The following is a 14,578-nucleotide window of genomic DNA, read 5'->3' on the forward strand; positions in this document are numbered from 1 at the left end:
TAATTGTTTTTACCCCATTGGCAATTTTTTCTTGTTTTAAGCATTAACCACTCTCATTTTAAAATTTCATTTTTGTTTAAAACAAGAAAAAAGGGTTCTCTAAAGAAAAAAAATAAAGCAGTTCTCTCAAATATGAATCCTCTACATTCATGTTTAAATCTCAAATATGAAAACTTCACTTTGAGTTTGATGGAAAACTGTGGGGAAAAAAAGACAGGATGACTGACTCATTATGCAGGAACAATCCCATCCCACCTGGTGTCGAGCTTCCATCCTCTTGCAGCATCTTCATTCACCCACATGGAATGTAGCACTCAGATAATGTCTCAAACAGCTCTCTGTTAGAAATCACATGCTCTTGATAGTGGACTGGAAGTAAAAACAAAATTGCAAGATGACTGCAGCTGCTCATCATCATGGTTGGAGACACACCGGAATGGCTTACTTCTCTGCTCATTAGGCGGTCTTAATGTAGTTTAACAGCTACCCAGTTCCTCTCAAAGATAAAATGTATACATACAATGTTCCTGGCAGCTCAACTTTCATGTTCTGAGTTTGGGGTGATGATAAAATCAGAATTTTCTGGGTGTACATCAGAGATGCCACCCATGGAGGGTGCCAGTCTGTGAAAGAAAACTGGTGGGGCCATCCTGTCGCTTGCCAATTATTATCCCACCCGCTGCTGACAGTATTGATTCCATTGTAACACAGCTCGTGATCAACAAAAGACCAGCAGCTTTTATGTGGCATGGTGCTGAGAGGCAATGCAAGCCTGGAGATAGTGTAGAGTTATAATAGGAATGAAGATCAGGATGTTCTTGAAGTCAGTTTTTGGGACTGGTACACATTTGGACTATGTATTTGAATATGAAAGGTGTGTATCAACAAGTTTACATCATATATATTATTACAATGATGAGGAGGGAAGCATACACAAAAGAGGGACCTATGACAAAAAAGGGCTTGGTGCCATTCCCTCTTTTGGTGAAAGTCATTGTCCTGATGACCAAGCAAATATCATGCCTTCCCCAGGGCTCAGAAACACTAGGGCTTTGTCCAAATCCTATAAAATAAAGCTGGTTTCAACCAGTCCTCAGTGTCACAAGATTCTTCAGAAATCATTCTGATATACTGATTTGTTGCCCAAGTTCTGAAATGTCTTATTATCAGTTCATTACAGTAGAAATAGCCTCATCTAGTGTTTATCTGCCACCTAAGATAAAGATATTTTTGTGAGCGACAGCTGTGTCAGTTTCAACCAATCAGTGAACTGATTATTAATAACCAATTATGTAACATTTAACTGATTCCTATGAAATCATATTTCCCTCAAATATTTACACCAATCGAGACCTCACAGATGATGATGCTCTTTAGTCAAATAGTCAAAACACATAAAAAAAAAAAGTTAATGACAAAATTTATGATTGGATTTTTAATGACAGAATGGCATTAACACACTTCTGTTATGTTTTATTTAGTTCTTAGTACAAATGTGACCTTGATTGTATGGCAATGTCCGCTCTAAGACCTCAATGTGACCACCTCCTCCACTGCGCAAAACACTTCCACTTCAAGAGAAAGTTTCAGCCATGTGGTAATTCCACCGCTTGACTCATCCCGTCTGAAAGGACCTTTTAGGCTGAATTCAGAACAACACACTAGCACTTTTTCTTCAATATAAAGATGGTAAATGTAGTATGCTAATTTGCTCTAGATTCATTGCAGCAGAGGCATGGAACAGTTAGCTTCAGGTGAATCTGATCAAGCGCTTCCAGCAGCATTTCATTTTCAAACCACACTTTTTGGCTACTGGACCTAGGTCAGTGATGGATGAAGGCACATCCTCTGTCACAGCTTTCCAATTGGGACTTGGGCAGTGATTTGATCCCAGATCAGTCTAAAATGCTAGTTTCCATCTGGATCTCTTGAAGGAGCTTGCAAATAACATTTGACGCCAAAATGCCAGAGAAAACTTAATGATGGATGTAATAGATGATATGCATCATTACGCACATGATATTGTTTGCGAAAACAAGTCCGACAGACAGTGTCTAATGGGTACGTGACTGGTGCAGGTACAGTGATTGTGAAACTGAGCCAGCCGAAGTAGCCATTGTCCTTTTTATAACCTCATCAGTAAATCATTTTTTTTTATGTCTATCATTTACTAAAACCTATTAATAATAGTTATGTTTAGTACTATTGTTTTTCTTTTATTGTACTATAGTCTGGCTGAGTACATGAGGCCTGGTACATCTGTACATGATGCAGCAAACCATTCTTCACTGGCCTAATGTCTTAGGCAATAATTACAGGGCTGAATTAAACTACCGGGATGGAATAGAGTGAGATTTACCCTCCCATCGGGGCCTTTGTGTGCTGCTTTTCAGCCAGAAGAGAATGTTTCTGTTTCTCAGAGAGATGCTTTATACACACACACACACACACACACACTTGAATGCAATTAGGCACAGATTACTAGGCAAGCCGTCAGTGGCGTCTACACAAAGAGCTGCCAGCATTTATTGTTTCCTGTTTTGCAAACATGCCATTTTATAAATGAACTTTTAAAGTGAAAACTGTCATTTGCAAAATGCAGAAGCGAGGATAGAAAGACAGCCTGTCTGAAGACTGGGCTTCATTCCTGAGATTATAATTTGTGCCACACACTGGCCAGGTTTTTTCTCGTGCCAGTGAAGAATGAGGCATGAGAAGTCTTGTGTATGTGAGATGAATTGCCTGGGAGAAAAGTAAAGATGTGGAGCATGTGAGAGAGGGAAACGGAGAGCTTGGGATTATTTATCATGTGCTCGAGCATGGGATGGCAGGAAGGTGGGTCATGAAGAATGGGACATGACATCAAGTCTGCGACGGGACATCCTTCTCCAGGCAAAGCAGATCAGACATATCCGCTCCTGGCGTCCCAGCAATGACTCAAACAAGCCTAACAAAGACACTATGCAGCTAGAAGAGAGACAGTGTCTGAGGGAGACAGTGAAACAGACAAAGGTTAGAGGAGGAAGATTGCATCCAAGAAATAGAAAGTGGGAGGAATTTGTAAGAATTCCACTGTTCTTAATACACACAATTTAAACTGCATACAGAGTCAGAATTTTAAGGCATCATTGGCACACACCCAATGCTGCTCCAAAAGGTAAGCAACTTAATTATGCTGGCTCCTAAAGCTTGTTTTGGCCAGATTCTAAGACAGCATAATATGTATCCTTCACAGAGAAGATAATACCAGAATGCATTAAGATGAGAAATTCTAAATAAATAGGACTATTATATAAATGTGTGTGTGTGTGCGCGTGCGTGCCTGCGCGTGCCTGTGTGTGTGTGCTCTTGTTTTTATGACATATCAGGACTCAACTCTGTATAATGAGATGGATATGACACGGGTATTACAAGGAGAGGGTGACTTATGAGGACGTACCCCATGTCCCCATTTTTCAAAATGCTTATAAATCATACCGAATGAGTTTTTTTGAGAAAGTACAAATTCACAAAGTTTCCTGTGAGGGTTAGGGTTAGGTGTAGGGTTGGTGAAGGGTGATAGAATAAACAGTTTGTACAGTATAAAAACCATTACGCCTACGGGATGTCCCCACTTCTCACAAAAACAAACTTGTGTGTGTGTGTAGTCATTCACAGCATCAAAAACTGACTGATGCCATCCCCAGAACTCATAGATTGTTTAAAAATTGTTTAAACAACATGATTGAAACTCTGTTTATTTCTATCCTGGGTGAAATGGCTGTCAGACAAGATGGACAATAAAAAAATCTCAGTGTAAAAAATGCTGACAAAACTATGCATTTTCACAAAACAGCAATCTACATCAGCCGTTGCTTTTAGCCTTTTAGACATCTCTCTTTCAGTGATTTTATGAATAATGCCTCTGTCCCGATTAATCTGTTTAGTAATCCGCTTGCTATTCATTGGCCAATCTATACTTTTGCATTGCTAACCATTTGAATTAAAAGTGTCATTATCATATAATGACATCATAACACTTTGAGTTTGCTGCACACCACACAGCGCAACTCATTTAAATGCTTTTTCTGTGCATTCTGTAGGATATCTCTTTCTTTCTTCATTCTCAATGCATCGCGCAATCCACCACTTTTATCTGGGGGGCTTATATCAGTCTCCAGAGATGTAGCCTGTTCAACACCAAATTAGATAGTTTTTTTTTTTCAGGGTGCTATGGCACAACCCCAACACTTTTAGTTTCTCAATTTAGAGACAAAAGCTTTGTTTCTAAAACTAGAGAACTGACTTAACGTTTTCAGCCTACATCGGCAGCTGGTTTCTTAACTGAAATGGAGCCTCGTAAGTGACTGATTTGGAATTGGAATTTATTAAGACTTTTATTTACCAAGGACACATGAAATTTATCAAAGGTGACATTTAACATTTAAAACATTTACAACGTTACTAAATATATTGCAAATAAATGTTTTTCTATTGATTCTATTCTGAAGGATCATGGGATATTAAGACCCTGGATTAAAGGCTGCTGAAAATTAGCTTTGCTATCACGAGTAAATTACATTGTAAAATATTTTGTAAGTGTTAAACAGTTGTTTTACATTGCAATAATATTTTGCAATATTACTGTTGGGTAAATGCATCCTTGGTGAGTATAGGAGACTTTCAAAAACATTCAAAAAATCTTACCGACCCCAAACTTTTGAACAAAAGTGTATTCAGTAGTAGGCATTTCTTGTTTTGGATGATTTTTCTCAGTTTTACCATTCTACTCAAGTGAATGATACCAGGAACGCTGCCTTAGAAATGGACCAACATTAGGCTTTTGAAGGAAGTGTAATGTTGCTGCCTGCCTTTTTAAATTTTTAAGTGCACCTCTGTCTAGGTAGCTTAGTAAGGTTTGGATCAGAGCTAAATTATGCAGTTTATTATGCCTTCTGTCACCTAGAGATGTTTGTCTCTCTTCTTTTTTACTCTCTCCCTCTCTTTCTTTAAACTCTATTAATGAATAGATTTGCTAGTGTGGTCGGACGGTTGGTTGCCTGGGTAATAGAAGCGATGGCTGTTTTGAAGTGCTTGGTGTATGATCGTCTCCTCCTCTGCCTACTTGAATTTTATACACGGGCTGCTTATTTCCTCATCTCCTCCTGCCCCTTCAATACTCATTCAGTCATGCGCCTCAAACCTGGGCTATCCATCGAGTTTTAGTATTCTTTTAAAAAGATCCAGGGTTCATTTAGGACTTTATCTGACCTCTAGATCTCTAGTAATTCAATAATAAAATTCCATTTCCTCTCTCTCGCACTTCATCTCAAAGAATCTGTCAGAATGTGTTTTGCAGCTACCATCATTTTGGTCTGTGGACGATTGAACAAGGTTTTGACAAATTCGGCTCTTAAGGGTTTTTTTTTTATAAAATGACCACAGGAAAACATTAGATTAAGGATATCTTTTTCATTATTTCAAACACTGGATTCTCATGCCAGTGTTTATTCCATCACCATCCCCGAGTATAAATATGAATTATTACAATGACATTGACCCATTCTCTCTACAATGTATTATTTTATATATAGCCACTCAAAAGGTTTCACAGATGTTGAAAATCTGTTCTTGGCAAGCCTCTTTGTGCCTCAAATAAACATCCCCTTCTCCCAGAGGCCCATCGTGTTTAAAACCCACAGGAACCTGGAGAAATAATGTGACGCACGTTATTCATGTCCATACAAAAGTAAGCCTGTCTTGGTATCTTCAGTGCTACAACTTAAAAATTATTTACATAGAAAAGTACATGGCCAGCCAGAGCACAGGGAAGAGATGGAGATGCCACTTTTACAAATGAACCAGAGCATTTTAATTGAGCTGGCCAGAGGCTCTCAATCTATGAAGAAGCATTTCCAGAGGAAATCAAATATCCGACAGGCATGTCCATTCTGTTTCAGTGACCTGTGGAGGGATGAGGGATTCGGAATGAGAACGAAAAGAAAGGTGCTTTGTTTGGTGCATCCTATTCCCTGCAGACTACACTATTTTCCCTGCAGACTACGCTATTTCTTGTCTCCATGGCTGCCCATGTGAGCATGGATGCTGTGATGTTGACTGTAAGCCATTACCACCTTCCTTTTGGTGTTGTCTGTTGGCATTTTGAAGTTCCAGCTCACAAGACATCACATAAAGAGTACGTTTTGATGTTTGTCATTCGATCCTGCTTGGAGTTGAATGGACAAGACTCATTTTCCCTCTGGAGACGCTTTATGGGAGAATCCATTCTTTCTTTCATTCTCATCATCTGTGACACAAATTCAAATATACACACTTTTGATTGTAAACCGAGATGACCAAAATGCTATCTCCAGTACAGTATAACAGAGAAGACAAATTTTGTATTTCCAGCAACTAAAATGTTATTTTAATTTTTATTCTTTTATTTTAGCATTCATTTTTTATTTCATTCAAATTTTAGTTGTAGTTTTTTTATATATTTTTTTTATTTAGCTTTAATTTTTGTTTCTCTTTTGTTTTAGTCATTTTAGTACTTATAAGAAATGTTGCTATGGCTTCTAACTTAAAATAAAGTTTTTGTTTTATTCCAGTTATCAAAAGTGATTTTTAATAGTTTTTGTTTTAATAGTATTTAATTTTTCAAATTTGACTCAATATTTGACAGATTAGGGTGCTATTATGCCAAAGAAAAGAATACTTTCTACTCAGCTCTTTATAAAAAAAAAAAAAAAAAACTAATGCTAAAGTGAGTACATGCATTAGGTAATCTGTACATACACTCACTCTCTAAGGCTGCGCTGAAGTCTTAGTAATGCATAGTTACACACTCGAGACAAATTTTAAAGCAGTGGGAAGGAGAAAAACTTAGAGTAGCCTTAAATGATAATTGAGGTTGTGAATGTGTGAAAACTGAAAAGAAAGAAGAAAACGATAGAAAGTCTAGGACAGTTCTTTCGCTCAAACCATTAGTCAGACAGAAGTAAAAAATGTGTATTGAGCAGCCCACATCCTGAAGGCCAGTCTTCTCTCTATAAAATTATAGGTGTTAGGTGCACATTTACAAAGTGCAGATGGGCCAGGCAGTGGCTGCAAACATCTTTTTCTGCACTCCACCGCAGTACAGACTCATTTCAGACATGATACCAAATTACACCGTGTTGCTGTTGTGCTGCTTTTTGTATGAATATCATTGCTCAGTTTGCTTTGATTTTCTTCAGACTCCTCGATCTTGACGTGGCAGTGAAAAAGAAGGCGGCCTGTTGAACCACCACACATCCGTCATGCTCAGTCTTGGTTAAATGCTTGCCCAGGCCATGAAGAGAGTTCATGTGAACATGATCGATGTGCGGTGGTTGCAAAGTAGAAGATTTGAACTAAATGATTACCCTCAGACCCAGACAGGAACTTACAGAACTCGAATGTTGAAACGTTCAGTGGATATTAATTGATTTTACAGAGATAGTTCACACCAAAACGAAGGCCGTTTCAAACCTGTACTGTAAGATTGTAAGAAGATACTTTGTAAGATGTGTCAGTGTTTCTTTTGTCCATGCATTGAAACTCAGTGGCATCCGATGTTGTTTGGATCACATCGACACATCACATTGATCACATCGAGAATTGTCATTTTTGGGATATTGCAATGTGAAAACAAATGTACAAATTAGTTAATTAGATCATTGGAATAGAATAGAATAGAATAGAATAGAATAGAATAGAATAGAATAGAATAGAATGTATTTTTTGCGTCATTTGGTAGAAGTGTCAAATTGACACAAATTGTTACGTGACCTCATCCTTAAAAAAATATAATGAAATGCTGTAATTTTTAAAGAAAAGAACCATTGTTGTACTGTTTTGAGTCTCCACTTGATGTGCCCAATGTAAAATCTGGAGCTTTATCATTTGGGTTTCTGACCTCAAGTCATGTTTAATGAAAGACTCCTTGATTGCATTGCCTGAGATTGGGCTGCTGTTATCAAGAAACCAAGCGACCATCACGCTATTGGCTTTTTCAGGCAGTTTGTCTATTGAACTGCTCCGTGTATCTGTGAAAGTGAAGTGTCTTTGATTTTCTGTCTTTATTTGCCTGTTGTGATAATCATGCATTTGTCCTCCCCTGTTATTTTGTCCACTTTTCATTTCGCCAGGTGCATCACAACACTGACAGGAGGAGATGCAATCAATTTTTCCCCCCTAGCTAATCTGTATCTGTCTGTGTTCACCAGTGTTTTGTGTGTAATTCTGTTGTGTATCTGTCATATACGTGTGCAGGTTTTGAATTACTGTATCAGCCGGAGGTGGTCCGACTCTACCTGTCCCTGCTTACAGAAAGCCAGAACTATAACACGCTAGAAGCAGCGGCCGGAGCTCTACAGAACCTCAGCGCTGGACAGTGGACAGTGAGTGTCCTGCACAGAACACATTGGGAAGAAGCAGGAATTGGAAACTGATTCCTATTTAGATCATGATATTTGATTCCACAGAGATTCAAGATAGGACATTTTATGATGGCCATCATCATAAAATATAGAAATAAAACCTAGTTATTAGAGCCGTTTGTCATTGCAACATCACCAGTCTTATTTTCTGTCAGCTGTCCATGAGAATCATTTGAGAACTTATAAACAAGCATTTTATTTATGCTTTTAATATACACTACCCTTCAAACACTTTATTTTTTCAATGAAAATATTTGTTTGTTTTTTGAACAAGAAATATCTTATGCTTACCAAGGCTGCAGTAATATAATACACAGTTACATTGAGAATTCTTTTATAACGTTTAAAATAACTGTTATATGTTGTCATTTTGCATATTTTAAAAATGTTATGTACACATGATCCTTCAGAAACCATTCTAATATGCTGATTTAGTGCAAAATTTTCAAATATTTTATATTGTTAGCTATATCAAAGGAAGATGACCTGTTCAACCACCACACCATCGAACTCTGATTGGCCTGCTAGAGTACATCATGCAAATCCATAAACCTTAATTTGTTTAGTTGTTGTCTGCTTCCAGTGCACCTTGAACACATTCCTAGTCAGTACTTAATTACAAGTATGACATGTCTATACCACAGTGTTGTGTGGGGCTCTCTTTACTCTTGAGGTAGAAGTCAAGAGGAAATGCCCCTAATAAACATGCACATGGACCCTGCTTCCTTCTCCGTGTGGGACTTGAAATGCAGCCATGCATAAGCTCACAGCTTCTCTGTGTGGTTACGCCATTTCAGACCTGCCTCATCTCTATGCCTGACACACGTGTGCTTGTGAACCCAGAGTTCCTAGCTCATCACAAACCCCTGCTGTAGGGAGACGGGCACGTCACGTCTGTGGTCTATAAGAGGATTTGAGAGACTTTATTTATTAATTTGTTCGCTTTCCTACTTTTCTGCAAATGTGTTTCTAGGATCACTACCATCTCCTAGTGGCCATGGTGTTGTATTGCAACAACTTAATTACTGTCTCAGGGGCACTGGCTGAGGATTAGAGATTTCTTGTGACACATAAAGGTTTTGTGATTCATGGGGTTGGAGTGGAAATGCACACAAGTCTAACGGGGAACAAATGGCTATTTACTAGATTGGAGTTTTCCAGAATAGAGGAGCTGCACACAGCATATTCCTTTTCTGAAAGATTTGCAGAGCTGAATGTCTGGCTGAGCATAAGTCTACTTGACTTAATGAAATAAATACAGTGGAAAAATGTTTGAATCACTGGCGTAATATAGTCTTTTCCTCTCATTTCTACAGTGGTCGAACTATATCCGTGCGACAGTGCGTAAGGAGAAAGGACTGCCAATTCTCGTCGAGCTCTTGCGCTCGGACTCAGACAAGGTGGTGCGAGCTGTGGCCATCGCTCTGAGGAACCTGTCCATCGACCGCCGCAACAAAGACCTAATAGGCAAGAGTAGCATTTCTAGATCATTACTGTCCATTATGTTAAACACACATTTACATGATACTTAAATAAATGTGCACTCAAGATTTATTTTCCTTATTAAAAACATTTTTGCACACAAAGTCAGATTTAGTAATTTAACAGTACGGTTTGGTAATGTTTTTAAAAGACATCTCTTATGCTCACCAAGGCTAAAATGATTTAATCTGTATTATTAGGCATACAGTAAAAATAGACACTTTTCTATTAAAAAAAAAATCTACAATGTGATTAAATCTTGTAAAGCTGAATTTTCAGCTGTTATTACTCCGTTACTTCATGGTAACTGAAACTTGCTTGACATACTTTCAGAGCTGAATCTTTCCCTAATTTTCTATTATCGTCTTCAGGGAGTTATGCCATGAGGGACTTGGTCAGCAACTTGCCCAGCGGACAGCAGCGGCCTGCCAAGAACCTGGAGGAGGACACCGTTGTGGCCATCCTCAACACCATCCATGAAATCATCATTGACAGCTCTGAGAACGCTCGCTCTCTCATCACTGCGCAAGCGATCGACAAACTAGTGGCCATCAACAGAACCAGGTAAGAACAGCCCAAGATTATGGTAATGACTCTTTGAGTAGAGTTAAGCTATATTCACACTGTAAGTTACTGGTTTCTGCTCAAATCCGATATTTGATGAAAGTAGAATATTAAATCAAAAAGCTTTAACATTTGTAACATTTATTTTCACTTTTCATCTTTCTGTTATAATTGATTTCTACTGTAGATCAAGCCAACTATCTATAGTATTTTCACTTCAACCAATTATGATTTCTTGAGGCTTTCTTAAGGTTTTTGATCTTTGTAAACATCTTGTTAGTTTGGGTCCTCCTCAAATCAAAGAGAAAAACAGCAACAAGAGTTGCTGCTTTTTGAAGTGACTTATTTTTATCACCACACATGTCATCTTTAATATATGCGTCTGAAAAACTGAATATTAAATGGTGTAGTCCTGTAGATATCAAAAGCAGCAGAGACCTCCAGAGAGTGAGCCGTATGTTAAACAAACCTCCTCCATCCTTTCCACATGTGACCTCTTTTAAAACTGCTCAACATTTAAACCGTTTCTGCCTGAGCACGATTTTACCAAAAACTAAATATTGATTGTGTGAGATTAACTTTTTAAAGAGTACATGCTAGCCTGGAGAGTGGCTATCTCTCTCCGACTCTGGAGTTGAGGCTTTGAAGTCGTAGGCTCCTGGTAATTAAGTGAGGATCACAGGAAAAGCTAATGAAGTGAAAAGAGAGAAATCTAAGGCCACAGGGGTTGGAGATTGGAGCCATAGTGACACTGCGCTGCTGGGAGGGGAATAGATGACTTTGAATTTGAGAATTATTCCGCTGGGCTCTGGATTCTGCATAACTCTCTTTCCCTTCATGTTTATGCATTGCAGCCAGTCAGCAAGGGAAACCAAAGCCGCTTCCCATGTACTACAGACGGTTTGGAGCTATAAGGAGCTGAGAAACGCCCTGACCAAGGATGGCTGGAATAAAACACACTTCCAAGTAGAGTGAAGCATAAATGCACACAAACACTCTGATTTCTTAATTAATCCTAAACCAAAGTGGAGAAAGGTCAGTGCCATGAAGAAATGTCCAGGTCACACTTCACTTTAAAACAGAAATTACTTAGAAAATATTTGCAAGATGAAAATGAGATGTTAATGGATTGTCATTTTCATGATAATCAAACAGAAATGTCCTCCAAAATTCTCATCCCCTCTCAAATTTCTAAACAAAAAAAAAAACCTCTCATTGATGTTATACATTACTGAGTGGACACGATTTTTTTTATCATTTAAAATAAATTATATTATTTTAAAATATAAAATAAATATGATATGAAACGATATTAAAGGTCACATAAATAATAATTATAAAAAATATATTCAGTGAAACAAATACTGAAATGATGTATACTTCATCTATTCTGTAATTTACAAATGTACATTCATTTCTATTGTGAAAATATTCAATTCAATTCAATTATTTCAGAATGCAAAAAAATCACGATGGTCAAAGTAATAGATCTCATTTCCTTGATGCAAAATAATGTTTTTCGAAAAGAAGAGAAATATGATTCAGACATTTCTTGATGGTTTCTCACTCAGAAAATTCTATTGTAACTCCCCTTTGCAGCCCTTACTGTACATATTTAGTGAAGAAAGAGACATAGTTTGTTCAAAACCAAGTGTTTCTGTTGAAGATTTGTCACTCTGTCCTGTGTATCTGAAACATTCTCTTCTTGATCCTTCTCAGCCGATACCGACTGGCACTCCCAAAGCATCTAAGAGTTGCAAACCTGGCTACGACGATACTACACTCCCCTTGATGGAAAAGAACCAAGGTTAGCATAAGACCCTGAACAGAGACTTTACACACCCTGAAAGCAGCGAATCTGGGTGCTCAGGGGAGTTCTGGAGGTTCAGGTGCCACCTGAGCTAGCATATCTTCTGAACACTACTTCTTGCTGTGTTTTAACACATGACAGAATGCTTGATCTCTCACCTCTGCTGCTCAGCTGGTGTGTGCAGCTGCCACATCTCTTGGGCTTTAATCGGTCATTTGAGTGGATCATATGATACAGAATGATTTATGATCAGACAGCAGATTAATGGGCCTCAGTGTAGGAGCTCATTATTCATTCACTCTCAAGTAAAATGATGGTAAACTACTGCAGTGCTGTAATAAAAAGCACCATCCGTCCACCCAAGGCACATCTCATTGAGAGAGGAGTTAGCATGACAGCTTTGGCTTTTTTCAGATTTTATTACTGCTGTTAGCATGGATGCTCAGGACAGGGATGCACCTGATCACTTCCATCAGTCCCATGCCATTCCCTGCTTGCCTTACTGTGGAGAATTGAGCACAACAGTGACCGCCCATCTTTTCAAAAGCCTTTGTTACAGGAACTTTTCATTTTTAATTTAATTCATTTTCTCTATAGCTGAATTAAAATCTATAAAAAGGTCTTAAACCAAACTAACCACTTTGATCTACTCATCATGAATAATTCTGAAGGATATTATTGAATCAGCGTAACAATAAAATATGAAACTTTTAACTAAAGATCATTGCGAGTATAAAATACTTTGTTTTAAGTAGTCTCGCAGACCTTCAGATTGACGGCTGAACTGAAGCTCTGAAATCTATGGCAGCTTTCATTGGCCGAGGCCCATCCATGAGGTCATTTGACCAACATCTCAAACAACCAATCACAATCACCAATCACAATCACAGTTTGTTTTGTTCAGCGTCATGTTTCTGGGCGTGGAAATGTCGCCACAATAACAGACCGGTGTGTAAAACTCCCGAGCATATTTTTAAGATTCTATGCCGCAAACTTTAAATATTTGACGTACTTTTGAACATCCAGTGTTTAGTTGATCCTGATAAGAGCTCGATGTCACAGTTGTAAACCCGATGGCTTTCTTCTTTGTGAGGTGGTTTGGCACTACAGCATTTTTTGTTTTCGTGGCGGAACGTTAAAGAATGCGACACACACGTCTCGTGGAAATCCTGTATAATTCACCCAATCCGATGACGACTTCCACACTCCTGAAGTGTTTCCACTTTTGGGTCCCATATGCATCAGACATTGATCCAGCGGTCCATGAGCGTGACGTCTGAGGCAGAGACTATGTTCTAAGTGTATTGTTTGAGAAGGCTGCATTTATTTAATCAAAAATACAGTAAAAACAGTTATTGTTTTTACTGTTATTGTTTTATTAAAACCATAATCCCTCTATTGTGAAGTATTATTCAAATTTAAAATAACTTTTCTATTTTGATATATTTTCAAATGTAATTTATTGTTGTGATGGCAAAGCTGAATTTTCAAGAGCCATCAGTCCAGTCTACAGTGTCACATGATCCATCAGAAATAATTTTGATATGCTGATTCGGTGCTCAAAAAACATTTCTTATTATTATCTCACTTGAAAATGGTTTGATTTGATTGTAATTCCCATGCTTTATGGTAGTGGGCGGTTACTGTTGTGTCAGACTGCTGCTCTTCTCTGATTGGTGTCTCTCACTTCAGAATTATAGATAGTTTGGGATTTCACAGAGAATTATGCATTTGAAACTATTTTTTGACATTTCGAGGTTTTATACTTCAATTGACATTGTAAAAGTGAGCATGCGTATTAGTGATGTGAAAAATCCTGCCTGTAAAATGCTTTTCAGGCAGCAGAGGCTGTAGCGGTGGGGATATGATACCTATGGGCGAATTCGGTCCAGGTAAGACGATGTCGGCATGAAAAAAAATCTTACTGACTAATGTGATTTTAAGAGAATACAAACCCATAATCCTTCTAATTCCATTTACCCTCAAATATTTCACAATCAATGTTGTGTTTAGTTTTTCCCTGAAGAGTTTCATTCCAACGCTGTCTGCAATACCCCTCTTTTAATAAGATGTTTGTAGTGTTGTTGAGTTTTGGGCCAATGAAGATTTGAACAGAAGCACTATTGCTTGTTCGCTACAGAGTAACACCGTCTCTCTGATCTTCTCCACTGAAGCAGCATCCTCTCCAAGCCTGACTGACAATAATTGGACAGAGGCTGAAGACGGGGTGCTGCTGTAGTGGGTAGAAGTAAGTGATGAAATGGTGGTGACTGTTGGGGAC

General features: G+C 38.2%; 1 protein-coding gene across 13 annotated transcripts in view; it reads left to right on the forward strand.

The window, feature by feature from the left end:
• LOC113091348 (armadillo repeat protein deleted in velo-cardio-facial syndrome homolog) overlaps window positions 1-14,578 on the forward strand; it is a 203,047-nt gene that overhangs the window by 182,375 nt on the left and 6,094 nt on the right. For 11 of the 13 annotated variants that reach the window (XM_026256803.1, XM_026256808.1, XM_026256804.1 and 8 more), the window contains 6 exons: window positions 8,275-8,402; window positions 9,758-9,908; window positions 10,295-10,487; window positions 11,342-11,453; window positions 12,207-12,294; window positions 14,136-14,189. In XM_026256803.1, the coding sequence (XP_026112588.1) occupies window positions 8,275-8,402; window positions 9,758-9,908; window positions 10,295-10,487; window positions 11,342-11,453; window positions 12,207-12,294; window positions 14,136-14,189 (726 nt within the window). The remainder of the gene's footprint in view (window positions 1-8,274; window positions 8,403-9,757; window positions 9,909-10,294; window positions 10,488-11,341; window positions 11,454-12,206; window positions 12,295-14,135; window positions 14,190-14,578) is intronic. The other 2 variants (XM_026256811.1, XM_026256814.1) reach the window with 1 other exon arrangement.

The sequence above is a fragment of the Carassius auratus genome, unplaced genomic scaffold (assembly GCF_003368295.1).
Source record: "Carassius auratus strain Wakin unplaced genomic scaffold, ASM336829v1 scaf_tig00214183_4049273_7079891, whole genome shotgun sequence".
Taxonomy (NCBI): domain Eukaryota; kingdom Metazoa; phylum Chordata; class Actinopteri; order Cypriniformes; family Cyprinidae; genus Carassius; species Carassius auratus.